The sequence below is a fragment of the Acanthisitta chloris genome, unplaced genomic scaffold, assembly GCF_000695815.1.
Source record: "Acanthisitta chloris isolate BGI_N310 unplaced genomic scaffold, ASM69581v1 scaffold10361, whole genome shotgun sequence".
Taxonomy (NCBI): Eukaryota; Metazoa; Chordata; class Aves; order Passeriformes; family Acanthisittidae; genus Acanthisitta; species Acanthisitta chloris.
In genome coordinates this window covers 24,426-38,707 of record NW_008655460.1, presented here as the reverse complement: position 1 = coordinate 38,707, position 14,282 = coordinate 24,426, and the positions used below count along the sequence as shown (strand labels likewise).

General features: G+C 41.1%; 1 protein-coding gene across 1 annotated transcript; it reads left to right on the top strand.

Moving 5' to 3' along the window:
- Positions 1 to 2,068: 2,068 nt before the first annotated feature.
- CHRNA6 (cholinergic receptor, nicotinic, alpha 6 (neuronal)) lies at positions 2,069 to 14,053 on the top strand. The gene is made up of 6 exons (XM_009083913.1): positions 2,069 to 2,184; positions 4,550 to 4,689; positions 6,505 to 6,549; positions 7,594 to 7,703; positions 7,822 to 8,806; positions 13,846 to 14,053. The coding sequence occupies exons 1-6, from the start codon at positions 2,106 to 2,108 to the stop codon at positions 13,972 to 13,974; spliced, it is 1,488 nt and encodes a 495-aa protein (XP_009082161.1). The 5' UTR covers positions 2,069 to 2,105; the 3' UTR covers positions 13,975 to 14,053.
- The last annotated feature ends 229 nt before the right edge of the window (positions 14,054 to 14,282 follow it).

The window sequence follows — 14,282 nt, the reverse complement described above, 5'->3', positions numbered from 1 at the left end:
ATGTTAACTTCTCACACCTGATTCCCTGTCCTGTCTGTTTTTTGGGAGAACAAAATGTCTGGATATGTCAAAATATTTTAAGTCGGAGTCAATTTGTTTTCAAATTATATCTGTCTGTGGTACCATATGTCATCTTTCTAGAAGTAGTGAACTTTAACAAGAGTGCATACGCCATGACTACAGCCAGCCACAGGCATCCTGTGATGCCACACAGCTGCTTAATTCAGTTAGCCACTCTGTACCATAGACACATCAATTCGAGAAGAAAGTATGAACTTCATGGTAAGGTGAGGAAACTGCAAGCTTATGGGCCTGTACTGTTAACACTATTCTAATAAACATTGCAACTTGGGAAAACCAGGCACAAAGCAAAACTTTTTAGTGGTATTTACTTTTTTTTCCTTGGAAAATGTTGGCAAAATGGAAATTTACAAGAAAAGTCACAATGCTGAAATTCACATCTTCATCTTAAAATCATTTGTAAGGAGAACTTATATCTAACTTCATCTTACAGGTGACTGATAGCCGTGCCTTGTGGTATCCACTTATGACTATGGTATGCTGCCACTTTTGAGAGAGCAAAATGACTCCTAGCCTCCCAAAAACACATGTGGTTTGATTCTTTTGTTTTCTTATCTCTCTGCTCAAGACTCCCTGATTCCAGTGAGCTCTAGAGTAAGACTTCTCTTATTAATCCTCCAAAATTTTCTTTTTAGCCCTCAAGACTTACCATGGGTAATTTTGTCCACTTCAGGTATTTTCTCTATGCTCATTCCTAAGTCTCTTTCTTCCAGACAGGCCTCTTCCCTTTTACCCATATTTTAACAACTTGTATAAATGATAAATTACTTTCTCATCCTGAGCTGCAGCATTGCCTCTGTGTTTTGCGGTATGAAGGGCATCCTTTTTTTGTTTTCTGGCTTTATTTCTTCTCTCTATGCTTACACAACAATATAACTGCTTGGAAATCACAGCGTTTCTGTTTTGATCAAATCATTCATCCAGTCATTCAGACTTGTTCATGCTGGATTGAGCACAGATAAAGAAGATTCCCTGTCCGAGCTGCTTTCTGGGAGGATGGACGGCACCAATTAACCTGTGGTGCCTTGCACCCCACTGAAGTTATACAGGACTCCCAGTTTCTCAGACCCTTTGCCTACAGATTCTTTTCAGGCATTCCTATTGCAATGACATGCATACTGAATACTTGAGGAATGAACATACCTTAACTTCCACAGGATCATGACCTCACTTTTTTTTAACTTCTGTGATTAGGAGTAACCCTCTGTTGCAGAGAACTTGGCTTGCAACAGCACCTGATGTTTTTTTTCTTTACTTTTCCATTTACACACTAGCAGGATACTGGCACAGGAATGACTGCACACAAAAAAGAATGTTAAAAAAATTGATCTTGTGAGCTGACTTGTCTGACAGGAAAGAACTTCGCATGCTTAATTGTTGCTGTCAGATGGCTATGATCAATCTACTTGCCTTAGATTTGTTCACTCAGAATACTCTCAAGCAATTCTATCACTTGAAGCAGTGCTTATCTCAGGGTTCAGATGTTTTCTGGCAGAGGTGTTAAAACCACATGGCATCCATTTCACCTGCTGCAGAACTAGTCCTCAGCCAAGAAACTGAAGTTGTTTCATCTCTGCATATTCTAATCAACTCAATCAGGTGAGCACCAGGCAATAGCTAAAGCAGTTGCTTTAGCAGGATGAATATTCTTTAACCAGCGGGTGAAGGGCTGAGTGAATTCCTCCCCCTGCTCCATGATGGCCATCCTGTGTCTTGCCTTCCCTCTCTCTCTTGCACTCTTATACATTCCCCCAGAGGCAAGGGTGCGGGTGACTGGAAATGTGAAGTCACCTGATAGGATGCTGCCTGACTCTCTTCACTCTGCACAGCACTAGCTCTCCTTGCCTAGTGGTAGTGAAAGCAACTCTGCTCTGCTCAGCAGGCTGCAGTTTGCTGCAGATACAAAACTGAAATCCATCTTCCTACCGCCTACTTGTCATCCAGGGCTGTTGTATGTCTTCTTGCCTTCTGTTTCTTTCCCCAAACCTGTGTTTTCAAAAGGAAGCTCTATTCTGCTGCTGGCAATGCATCCCGAGAGGTGGCTCTGTTGGTGTTACCCTGCTTTCTGTGTGTGGACATTCGTGTTCACATCCTTGATTAAAGGTAGGCTCTCTTTGATATTAGCCTCTAAAATGTTTTCTGGTCACTGTCTCTGCTTCTGTTTTCCTAAACTGATGTATACCTTTTACCAGCTATTTCTAACCTGAAATCTTTAACATTTCAACAGTATTTTAAGAGGGCTAAAACAATACTAGTTTTCTCACATAAAACTCTTCATTTTTGTTTGATAACTGAGTGAAGAACTGTTTCCAGCAAACAATTAAAATGGAATAGGAGTTCTAGTAATTTCATTTGGTGCTTGAATTTGCAAGTGCTTAAATAATGCAGGCAAAAGATGTGCATGTTCATTACTCACATCTCTGCAAGTGAGAACTTGATCTATTGCTGTTCACCATTGTTTGTGATCTATCTTTAAATACACTGGAGTGATTTCCATGAAAAAGTCTCTCTGAGGTTTAGCAGGATTTTTGCTTTTAAGACACTACATCTCTTTTGAAAGTCTTACTTCTGCTGCTGACCGAGAAGTGAATGAAATACAGTGTTTGTGCTAGCAAGGCATAAGGTATTGTCTTAAAGCAGCACCAATGGGATGAGAATCTGTAACTGAAGTTTGAAAATGAAAGGCCTGAAGACTTGTCTGGTTTCGTTGCTTTATTTTAAAGCATGTGTCTGTTAAGAAGCCAGTAGAAAAATTTCAAATGAAACATGATTTTAGACTCATCAGCTTTAGTTATGAGACTTTGGTAAGGAACTCGTGTTGCCATAGTAGTTTACTTCTAGTGACAGTGCAACGGGTGATGATAACAAAATTTGAAAATGAAATTTCTATTTCCTTTTTGAATGGCACAATACATGATGTTCAAACACACAAACTTTACAGACATTCATGTGTCTTCTCTGGGTGATACTTAAAAGACGAAATGAAACATTAAGTCGAGGAATTTTTACGAGATTTTTTTTCCCGTGCATGTAAGTCACCAGTAACCAACATTTCAGTTTGTAATTATGATAATCCCTGAAATCTGAGGATGCTTTGTATCACCTTAGAGGTGAAATGTAATTTTTTTCCAAAATGAAAGGGAAGGGCAGCCTAAGCATGAAAGCTGTGCAATATGCACTAAGTAACTCCCTCTAGGATATCTGTTCATCCATAGACCCTTGTGTTCACTGAAGGATATGTAAATTGCAAACTTATGTACTATGCTGTGCCAGAGACCATGCTGCCTGACACACACCCTTTCTATGTTTAATATTTGCAATGATAAAGGGTTACTATGGTTGCTTTCCTGATGCATTCTAGTGCAGTCTGGGGCTAATGCAAAAAACTTACAACTATGATTCTGAAAAATTAATTTTTCCTCAGTTGTTTCAGTAACATCTTTGGGATTTTCATATAGCTTTGATTACACAGCTGTGCACAATATGGGAAGGAAGTTCTAAATCTTGACTTCATAAAGTATTTTAAGTGCTGAATTATAGTAGTGCATTGTAATAGCAAAATTATTAAAGAAAATTATTCTGAGCTGATGCTGCCAGAGACAGCATGATTTAATGTTTTCCTCTTGTAACTGAAGTTTGTAGCCTTTAGCTCAGTGAAAATAACTATTTCAGGTTTGGACTATCTGTAACAGGTTGAGAGCATTCTTCTTAACTCTGCAGGGAGTCAGCTCAGTGCCTGTCACATACTTTGTTCCTGCTAAACCATATGGTCTATCCTACATTGACTGAGGGTTACAGCTATGATCTGCTTGTTCCCAGAGAACGGCTCTGTATTACAGAGATGCATGCTATTCTATTAGTAATTTTAATATTTCCAGGGTTTTTTTGGTCATAGAACTAAATAAATGAACTTTCTATAGAAGAAATATTGTGCTAAGTACTTGAAATAGCAAACATGAGGATAAAATGCAGTCATAGGGTTTAAGACTAGGAGGCATCATTATAATTGCTTAATCAGAGTCCTGACATAGATTTTGATACAGTAGTTGCAGCCTCAAAGCTTTCGATTCCTGAGTAAATAGGTATGCTTTTCATAAACTCTCAGTTTTACCAAAAAGGCTTACAAAATTATATCTACCACATTTCTACTTCACACCGCCTTATTTTGCCTTGGTATGATACCAGGGTGGGCCAAATGGGGGTCCATAAGCTAGACCCAGCTTAGGAGACATTTCCATTCAGGCCATTACCGTGTACTTTGAGAAAAGAAGGAGTAGCCAGTGTCTTGCAGGAGAATGTTTTCAACTGACAACGTACTGGCAGCTCTCCTCTCTCTGTGCTCTGGCATCTTGATACGTGGTCGCAAGCACAGGATCCAGAAATATAGCACAGGCTAGTATGTTATCCAGCACCTTCTTTCCCTTTTCCTTGCCTCTATCATAGCTGATCTTTATCTTTACCAACACAGATATCACAGCCTGCGAATCAGAGGAACGATTATTTCACAAACTCTTCTCCCAGTATAACCAGTTCATCAGGCCAGTGGAAAATGTGTCTGATCCTGTGACAGTGTATTTTGAAGTGGCCATTACCCAGCTTACAAATGTGGTAAGACTCATTACAGAATACTGCTGAGATTTAGGGGTGGTTGCAAACACACATAGATTGCTGAAGCAGGAGATGTAAATTGTGGTGGCTCAACGCACCCACAACTCTCCTGGCTGACATGTCACGTGTGCCTAAGCATACATGCTGAAACCTTCACTGTTCTTTCAGTCAGTCAAGTTGCTCAAACAAGCCGTTCAAACAACACATACTCATTTGCCTGCCTTGAGACATCCTCCACACCAGGAAGCAGCCTCCAGTGCCCAGAGGAGCAGAACTGAATGTTTGAGCCCACTATCCACAAGGCTATCCCACTCCAGAGACACCTGGTGTCTCCATGTTGTGCATAGCATGTGACCAGGTCTCCTGTGGGGCTGCCTTCATTTCCCAGTGGTCCTGAGGGGTTGAATCTTCTCCATTTTTGGATGCATTTTTTCAGTCTGTTTCAAATATCATGAGCAAAATGCAGCTGCAGTAAAGTGTTTTAAATTGTGGAGGTGAGGATGACACTTGTTCTGGGGTACACTGTACAGAAGGGTAAGCGTGTCTGAGGTGGCAGATCTGCTGGGCAGGACAGAGGGACTGTGGAGGAAGCAAAACCTGACCTTAACCCCTGCTGAAATCTCTCTGAGAATAAAACTATCCACAGAACAGAGTTTTGATTCTGAAGTATCTGTTTGACTCCATAATGAAGCAATAGGAAAACAGCAACATTCAACAGGAGCCAGGGAGCTAAGTGGTCTGAGACCATAACTGCAGGCATTTTAAGTCCTCCTGGTGAAGGCATTGTCACCTTTCAGAGTTCCTCTGTTGATGTATTTTGTTTCATTGTTACAGGTAGCTTGGCAGGTTTCTACAGTTCTGTCTCAAAATGCAACCTCTGGCTACTAGTGCTGTCTTAGAAGAAAAAATTGAATATCATAAGTAAATCAGTTGGATTTCCTCAAGAGTGATGGTATTTACAGTTTAGACAGTTTAGCCCATAGACAGGAACCCTACTGGCCTTTCAAAATTGTCTGTGTACTTAAACTTCAGTATGCAATGTTGAAATTTCATCTACAACATTTTATACCTTTGGCTTGTAAATACCTTAATTTTTTTGAGTCTTTATGCTTAAAAACCAAGAACTACCTGGAGCAATATTGCAGATATTTTCATTGTGAATCTCAGCCTGCAATCATATATATATATATATACCTGTAGTGTGAGTATTTCTGAGTACTTTCAGGCTGAAAGCTGATTAGAACAGGATCCAAACTTATGTTTGCATCTCTTGCAGCACCTTCCTGATTCATCACTGATTGGCAATAGCAATAATCAACTGTATTAAAAAGGTCTCTGTACAATAGTGACAATTAGTGCTGCTTGAGTGCATCTGCTCTAGAGGTTTGCATAGAAATTCAAGAACACTGTGATACAGATACCATTTTCCTTGCATCTTGGCCAGTTCTGTACTGTGTAGTCAGAGCTTTTTAAACGCTGAATCCAACAAAATACACAGCCACCAGAAGAACCTTATTCCTCTGGTACTGGTCAGAGCAATTCTACATTTTGTGGTCTCCAGGTACTCAGGACTCTGACAAAAGAGTACCGCTCTTTGTATGTCTGATATTTATTACAGCATGATTTTTCAGCAGAGCTTTAAAAATTTTTCAGTAGAGCTGCACACGACTGTGCACAATACGTAAGCTCCTCGAAAGTAGCCCAGAAAAAAGAAATCTGATATCAGTTAATGTGGAATTCTAGTTTCCATTTTTATGCACTAAGTTTATGGCCATCTCAGGATACTGTAACTGGTTATGCCTGTGGTTTTTTTAGGATGAAGTCAACCAGATTATGGAAACAAATTTGTGGCTTAGACACGTAAGTGACTGTGTTGCACTTCTCATGCATTTTGCATTGGTCTGATAATATTTGTGTTACCTTGTAAGTTACATCTATAGAATAAGTGTTTGTTTTGTAACAAGGATTTTAAAGGATGAATAAGGAGAAGCTCCTTTAACCAAAGCCACAATTTAAATAGTCATTTCTTCATTCTTATTTCCAAGAAGTTACATCTGCCTTCTTTCCTGTGTAGTATATTCTGCTCCAGCTTCATAATCACTGGATTTTTTTCCTGGTAAATCTAACTGGATGTTCCCATTAAAGAGTAACTAAATATGTAGCTCTGCAGTACTAGGTCATCCCCATCAAAACATTTATTCATAAAAGGAACATGCCTCTATTTTTCCTGATAGTTTTAGCATTTTTGCATAGACAAAGATCCAGACAGAAACTAAACTGCTGAGAAAATATAGCTGACTTATACCAAATCCAGTTTTCTTCAGGCACTGATTGTGGTCCACACAAAGTTTTCTGTAAAAGATACTGTACTTATTATCAGGATCTTCAGGGCTGGCAGAGAGCTGCTGTGCATCCTTCCCTGCCCTGGCTTCGTATTTCGCTACTCCTGTGGAACCAGTAATGTCCTCTGGCAGCAGCTGCATTTTAGTGTGAGTACATACATCCTTTCTCATTAGGATGATGGTCTCCTTTGGTGCTGTCCTCCTCTAACCTGTGGGGTGCAGCAGCAAGGCCCATCTTTTCTCTCTGCAGTGGAAAGGTAACCTTTCACAAAGTCTTTACTGATGTAGCAAGACAAAGGGGAGATATCAGCAGGTCAGCAGTGTGTAACAATTGGCAGCACATGCCCTCACAGAGAACAGAGTAACAAATCAATGTAAGCAGTATTCATATATGTCCACTGTTTCTCCAGGTCATGGTCTTGTTGTCTTTCGGACCGTTGTCCTCTCCTGCACATGTTGCACTTTCTGTCTTTGTCATAGCCTGCATTTTACAGGAAGATCTGAGGTACAGATATTTGCTGATAATACAAGGTATTAAAATCCTTGTCCATTCTTTCTTCAGATTTGGAATGACTACAAACTGCGATGGGATCCCAGACAATACGATGGCATTGAATTTGTTCGTGTACCAGCAGATAAAATTTGGAAACCGGATATTGTCTTGTATAATAAGTACGATGAGTACTTCTTCGTTTTACCCTTTCTCTCAAAAGTGTCCTCTTGCAGTGCCCCTGAAAGACATTTTTCTTTCATGGTAATTTTCTTTTCTTTGCCTTGTTTGTCTTTCTAGTGCTGTGGGAGATTTTCAAGTTGAAGGCAAGACCAAAGCTCTCCTTCGCTATGATGGAATGATCACCTGGACCCCACCAGCTATTTTTAAAAGCTCCTGTCCTATGGATATTACCTTCTTCCCATTTGATCATCAGAACTGTTCACTCAAATTTGGCTCATGGACCTATGACAAAGCCAAAATTGATCTTCTGATCATTGGATCCAAAGTAGATATGAATGACTTCTGGGAAAATAGTGAATGGGAAATAGTTGATGCTTCTGGCTACAAACATGACATCAAATATAACTGCTGTGAGGAGATCTACACAGATATAACATATTCCTTTTATATTCGAAGATTGCCAATGTTTTACACCATAAATCTGATCATTCCCTGTCTTTTCATCTCATTCCTGACTGTGTTAGTTTTTTACCTGCCATCTGACTGTGGTGAGAAAGTGACCCTTTGCATCTCTGTGCTCCTTTCTTTGACTGTGTTTTTACTGGTGATCACAGAAACAATCCCATCTACCTCTTTAGTAATTCCCCTAGTAGGTGAATATTTACTCTTCACTATGATATTTGTGACTCTGTCAATTGTCATCACAGTGTTTGTCCTGAATATACATTACAGAACTCCAACCACACACACAATGCCCAAATGGGTAAAAACTGTCTTTCTTAGCCTGCTCCCCAAAGTCCTGTTGATGCAGAGGCCACTAGAACAGCAGAAAAAAAATACTTCCAAAAAACCCAAGAAAGTATCTGACAGTAAGTCAGGCAAGTCAAAGAACAGCAAACACAGAGATACCAAATTACACAAGGAGCAGATATGCAGTCACTGTGAAAAGGCAACTGAACTCACTACTCCCAAAAGACGACTGAGCTATCAGCCACTGAAATGGATGGCAGAAGACATGGAGTACTCTGCAGAGGTGAAGGATGTCATCAGCAATGTCCAGTTCATCGCAGAGAACATGAGGTCTCAAAATGAAACCAAAGAGGTAAGGGAGGAAACCATCCTGTTAGGGATTGTTTTGACTGCACTTGAAATCAATGATGATGACAAGACTGAGTGCCTATGGATAAAGATCAGTGAAGAAGGTCAGCAGGACAGATGTTCTGGTAGGAGTCTGTTACAGACCACCTAGCTAGGATGAAAAGGCAGATGAGGCATTATACAGGAGGCTGGAAGAAGTATCACAATCGCCAGCCCTTGTACTTGGGGATTTCAACTTGCCAGATGTCTGCTGGAAATACAGCACAGCAGAGAAGGAGGTTCCTGGAGTGTGTGGGTGGCAGCTTCCTGACACAGCTGGTGAGCAAGCCAACTAGGGAAGCTGCCCCACTGGACTAGTTGTTTTTGAACAGAGGAAGACTATTGGGGGATGTGATGGTTGAAGACTATCTTGGGCACAGTGACCACAGAATGATAGTTTCAATTTTTGGTGAAGTTAGGAGAGGTGCCAGCAGAACTGCCACCTTGGACTTCTGGCAGGCAGACTTTGGCCTGTTTAGGAGATTAACTGGCACAGTCCCTTGGGAATCAGTCCTGAAAGGGCTAAGGAGTCCAGGGAGGCTGGATGTGCTTTAAGAAGGAAATGTTAAAGATATGGGAGCAGTAAGACAAGCTGCTGGGGAAGAAACATGTGCAGGCAGACTTTGGCCTGTTTAGGAGATTAACTGGCACAGTCCCTTGGGAATCAGTCCTGAAAGGGCTAAGGAGTCCAGGGAGGCTGGATGTGCTTTAAGAAGGAAATGTTAAAGATATGGGAGCAGTAAGACAAGCTGCTGGGGAAGAAACATGTCCTAGTTAAACAGAGAACTTAGGCTGGAACTCAGGGGAAAAAAGAGAGTGTATCACCTCTCGAAGGAGAGACAGGTGACTTAGAGGGACTACAAGGATCTTGCAAGGTTATGTAGGGAGAAAATCAGAAGGATCAAAGCCCAACTGGAACCCAATTTGGCCACTGTGGCTAAAGACAACAAAAAACTGTGGCAACAAAAGGTGGGTCAAGCAGTGTCTTCATCCTTTGCTGGATGCAGAGGGTAGCATCGTGTCAGAGAATGAGGAAAAGGCTGAGGTACTTGATGCCTTCTTCACCTCAGTCTTTATTACCAAAACTGGTTGTCCACAGGACACCCAACTCCCAGAACTGGAAGTTAGTGACAGGGAGCTGAGTGAAACCTGCCATAATCCAGGAGGAAATCGTTAGTGACTTGCTATGCCAATCAGACACCCACGAGTCTATGGGCCCAGATGGGATACACCTGAGAGTAATTAGGGAGCTGGCAAAAGAGCTTGCCAAACCACTTTACAGCAGGTCACTGGTGCTGTTCCCCAGGGCTCAGTATTGGGGCTAGTCCTGTCTAATATCTCTATCAATGACCTGCCCAAGGGAATTGAGTGCTCCCTCAATCAGTTTGCAGATAACGCCAAGCTGGATGAGTGCAGATTTCCTGGAGAATAGGAAAGCTCTGCAGAGAGATATGGATAGGCTGGATCAATGGGCTGAGGACAATGGCATGAGGTTCAGTAGGACAAAGTGCCAGGCCTTGCACCTGGGATGTAACCACCCCATGCAATGCTACAGTCTTGGGGCAGGGTGGCTGGAAAGCAGCCCAGCAGAAAAGGACCTGGGGGTGCTGGTCCACGGCTGACTAAACATGAGCCAGCAGTGTGCCCAGGTGGCCAAGAAGGCCAATGGCACCCTGGCCTGTATCAAGAATAGTGTGGCCAGTGGGACTAGGGAAGTGATCATCGTACTTGTACTTGGTACTGGCAATGCTACACCTTCTGTACTCTGTTCAGATTTGAGTCCCTCACTTCAAAGGCATTGAGGTGCTGGAGCATGTTCAAAGAAGGGCAACAAAACTGGTGAAGCATCTCAAAAATACGTCCTGTGAGGAGCAGCTGAGGGAGCTGAGGTTGTTTAGTCTCAAGGAGACTTGAGGGGAATCTCATTGCTCTCTATCTGAAAGGAGTTTGTAGTCTCTTCTGCCATGTGTTAAGTAAAAGGATGAGAGGAAATGGCCTTAAATTCCACAGGGGAGGCTCAGATTGGATATTAAGGGGGAAAAAATTCATTGACAGTGTGGTTAGGAACTGCAATAAGTTTCCCAGGGAGGTGGAGTCACTATCTCTGGAAGGGTTCAAGAGGTGTCTGGATGTGGCACTTGGGGGTGTGGTTTAGGACTGATTATGGTGGTGCTGGTCTGATGATTTGACTAGGTGATCTTGAATGTCTCTTCTAACCTTGATGATTCTGTGATCCAGCTGGACATGGGGCCACCCTTCCAGCAAGTGAAAACATGATCTAGGAGTGCAGCACAGAGGAACTGTAGTTGTTGAATCTAGAGAATAAAACTTTTATACCTGTGAATGGGTCAAGGTTTCCTATAGAAATAGAGGAGATAAATGATCCATTGGGAATGGAACAAGAAAGTATTCTCACCTGTTCTTCATCTATGTCCAGTGGATAATTTAAGATGGAAAACAGTTTTAGAATAGATGTAAGGTTCACCCTTCAAAGGAAAAGGGAAGGAGCATTAGCTTGGTGAAACCATAAGGAATGAACTTTTTTCAGCAGTGAATCCTGCCATAGGACAGGGTACAGATTATACAGGACCTTCCAAGGTCTCTTCCAGCCCTACTTCTGTAGATCCTAAGAAGCAACCCTCCTCCACTGCTCAACACCTGCTCAGCCCTGGTAAGCAGTGACATTGCAATACTAAGTGTGCTATTTGCAAAGTAGGGTACTGTTCTGTGTTAGCAAAGGAACAAACAAACTTGAGAACTACTTTTTAAAAAAACAGAGCTTGTCTGGCAATGCAGCAGTTGATCTGGAGAAGAATTATTCTCAGCCAGTGATAAATCCAGCAAAGAGAATCCATTCAGAATGCTGTTCCTTGTACTTTGTTTCAATCTGATGTGTTCCTTTTCCTTTTTCACAGTGATTTGACTAATTCTGGTTTCAGCAATACAGTATTTTCAGCCATGACAAACAAATATTGTAATAAAAGTTGAGTTTTGGGGGAAGACAACTGAATAAAAGCAGAGAGATAAAAATAGATCAATTGAAAAAACAAAGGGAGGTGGTGGTAAGAATGAGACTTGGCATTTGAACTAATGGATTTGCTTGTGTGAGGTTATAAATCTTTCATCCTAACTGGAATCACTGTCATAGAAAATGATGCACATTGGAATTTAGAGAATTTTAAAGCCATAGGTGTAAACACAAACAACTAAAAGCAGCTGCAGGGAAGATTATCTGACATCCCCCCAAATCCAGACCTCATAAGGAATAGGAATTCTCTGACATTTCAAAGTCTTCTTAAAAGGTGTTTAAAATGCAGTGAAACAAACATCTTCGATCTGTCATGACATTTTTACTTTTGGCATTGAAGTTTTTAGATACCCTATGATGGCAAAATCCATTTCAAAACTAAATGCTGCTGTATTTGTATTGAAAACCACAAAAACTTTGTAATGGAATGTTTAGACATCTACTTTCAATCAGAATATTTTGTTGAAATTCATGCAACTTCTGCACAACCCAAGCATTACTTATTTTCCCTCTTTTTTTGTATGCCCTGCAGAAGTTTCATCTGAAAACAAAGTCCATAACTTTCTCAATAAAGGTTTACAGTTAAGGCTGGTGACTGAATTCATAGGATGAGTGGGTATTACATGCCAGCCCAAAGCAAGACAGGAATCTATTGGCATAGAGGAGGATCAGGATTGAGCTGAGCCTTGCTTAGAACCTGTGCCCTTAGTGTTTTGCTTGACCCAAACATTTCAGCTCTGCTTTCACTGGCACACCAGCTGCATAAAGCATATCCCTGTACCATATTCAGCTGATTTCACCAAGGCACTCTGAAAAAGAAGAGGCTTTGCATGAAGTCATCTGAATAACATGCCGTCTTGATTATACAGCTCATGAGAAGTCTTCCATTGCCAGTTTTTCAGATTTGCATTTTGCAAATCACTCCTGCCGCATGAAATTACTTTCTTAGTCTAGTGTGTGCATCAGCAGCTCTGTTTCTCACCTTTCAAAACATACTGGGGATAGGAAGCAGGATTTTTCACTTACAAAAATCCTCTCTTTGGAGAAAAAAATGGGGTTTGTTCTTAGGCAAACACTGAGGATATTATTCTGGAGGCTGCTTCTGCTTCAGCTAGACATACAAAGCAATATGGGTGATATCATGCACTAGTCCTGTATAAATAAAAGCCCTTTAAAAATGTGCAGCTGGAGTTCTTGCCACATTTTCTTTCATGCAAAGTATAGCAGCAGCATCTTGGATGAAAATATCATTAAAGTGTGAAAGCAAGTGAAGATCATTCAACAGAAAGCTCTTAACCCGTCCCTAGTTTTCTATGAGTGAATGTTCTTTCAATGCAGTGATCATTGTATGTAGGTACAGTTCAAAGAACAGCAACTTCATTGAACGTTGTTCTAAGGTCTGTCTCTCAGACATACAAAATCCACTCTGTCCTGCTTAGCACAGGACACTATAGCTTGATCAGTCAGGGCTCTTACTTTGCTGCAGTCTGTGTGTCCAGTTGTCCACTTTTCTGAAATCAGTGGGGCTTGACTGGTATGACAGTGTATCAAATCAGGCCAGAATAGCAAACTGTCTCTTGTGTGGGCTGTCAGGATAAATCTTTTGACAGGGTCTAGTGATGTGCAGCTGTAGCAGTGGTGCCTGCTCTTAAACCACCCCACCCTGCACCCCTCACATAATCAGGTCCTATTTGTTAATGTCACCATCACAGCCATAGTTTGGCAGCAGACTTGAATATTTAGAAGAATTCAGTGGGCTAGGACAGCGTTGTATGTTCTCAGCCAGAAGTGGTAAAATACTACTAGAAAATCAGCCCACTCTAAAGAGACTAGAGAACTGCAGCAACTAGTAAGCACAACAAGCAACATTCCTGACCATTCTTCACATTCAGAATTACAAGGGACTGCATAATGTCAACTTGCAATTGCATGCAATGTTACATATAGTTTATCCTTTTATTTTTTTTCTCTTGCAGGTGGAAGACGATTGGAAATATGTAGCTATGGTGATAGACAGAGTATTTCTCTGGGTGTTTATAATCATTTGTGTGTTTGGGACTGCGGGGCTCTTCATCCAGCCGCTAATAGCAGACACATTAAGTTGATCCACTGCTTTTTGCCCACTTTTGTTCTTGTTTCATTTTTGGTTCAGAACTTTACATAACTCCTCTTACATAACCCCTCTGCTCCTCACCTCCTCAGCACCTAGCCACAAAGGATTACAATCAATAGAGCATGTTTATGTTTGAAATCAAACAGATCTTAAGCACTTCATCATAGTTGAAGAAAAACTGATTTAATAATAGAATGTGGTTACCGTGTGAAGCATCCACATTTCAAACCTACATGCTTCTAAAATCTTTTAAAAACTAGTTCATCTGCCACTTAGCTTTGCATGTGACTTAAGTTCCCT

What these genes read in the sequence shown, in the direction of transcription:
- CHRNA6 (XM_009083913.1), top strand. Translation starts at nt 2,106, where the DNA reads ATGCATCCCGAGAGGTGGCTCTGTTGGTGTTACCCTGCTTTCTGTGTG. An exon ending in TTACCCAGCTTACAAATGTG is followed by an intron (nt 4,690 to 6,504) that starts GTAAGACTCATT and finishes TGGTTTTTTTAG; the next exon opens with GATGAAGTCAACCAGATTAT. An exon ending in CAAATTTGTGGCTTAGACAC is followed by an intron (nt 6,550 to 7,593) that starts GTAAGTGACTGT and finishes TTCTTTCTTCAG; the next exon opens with ATTTGGAATGACTACAAACT.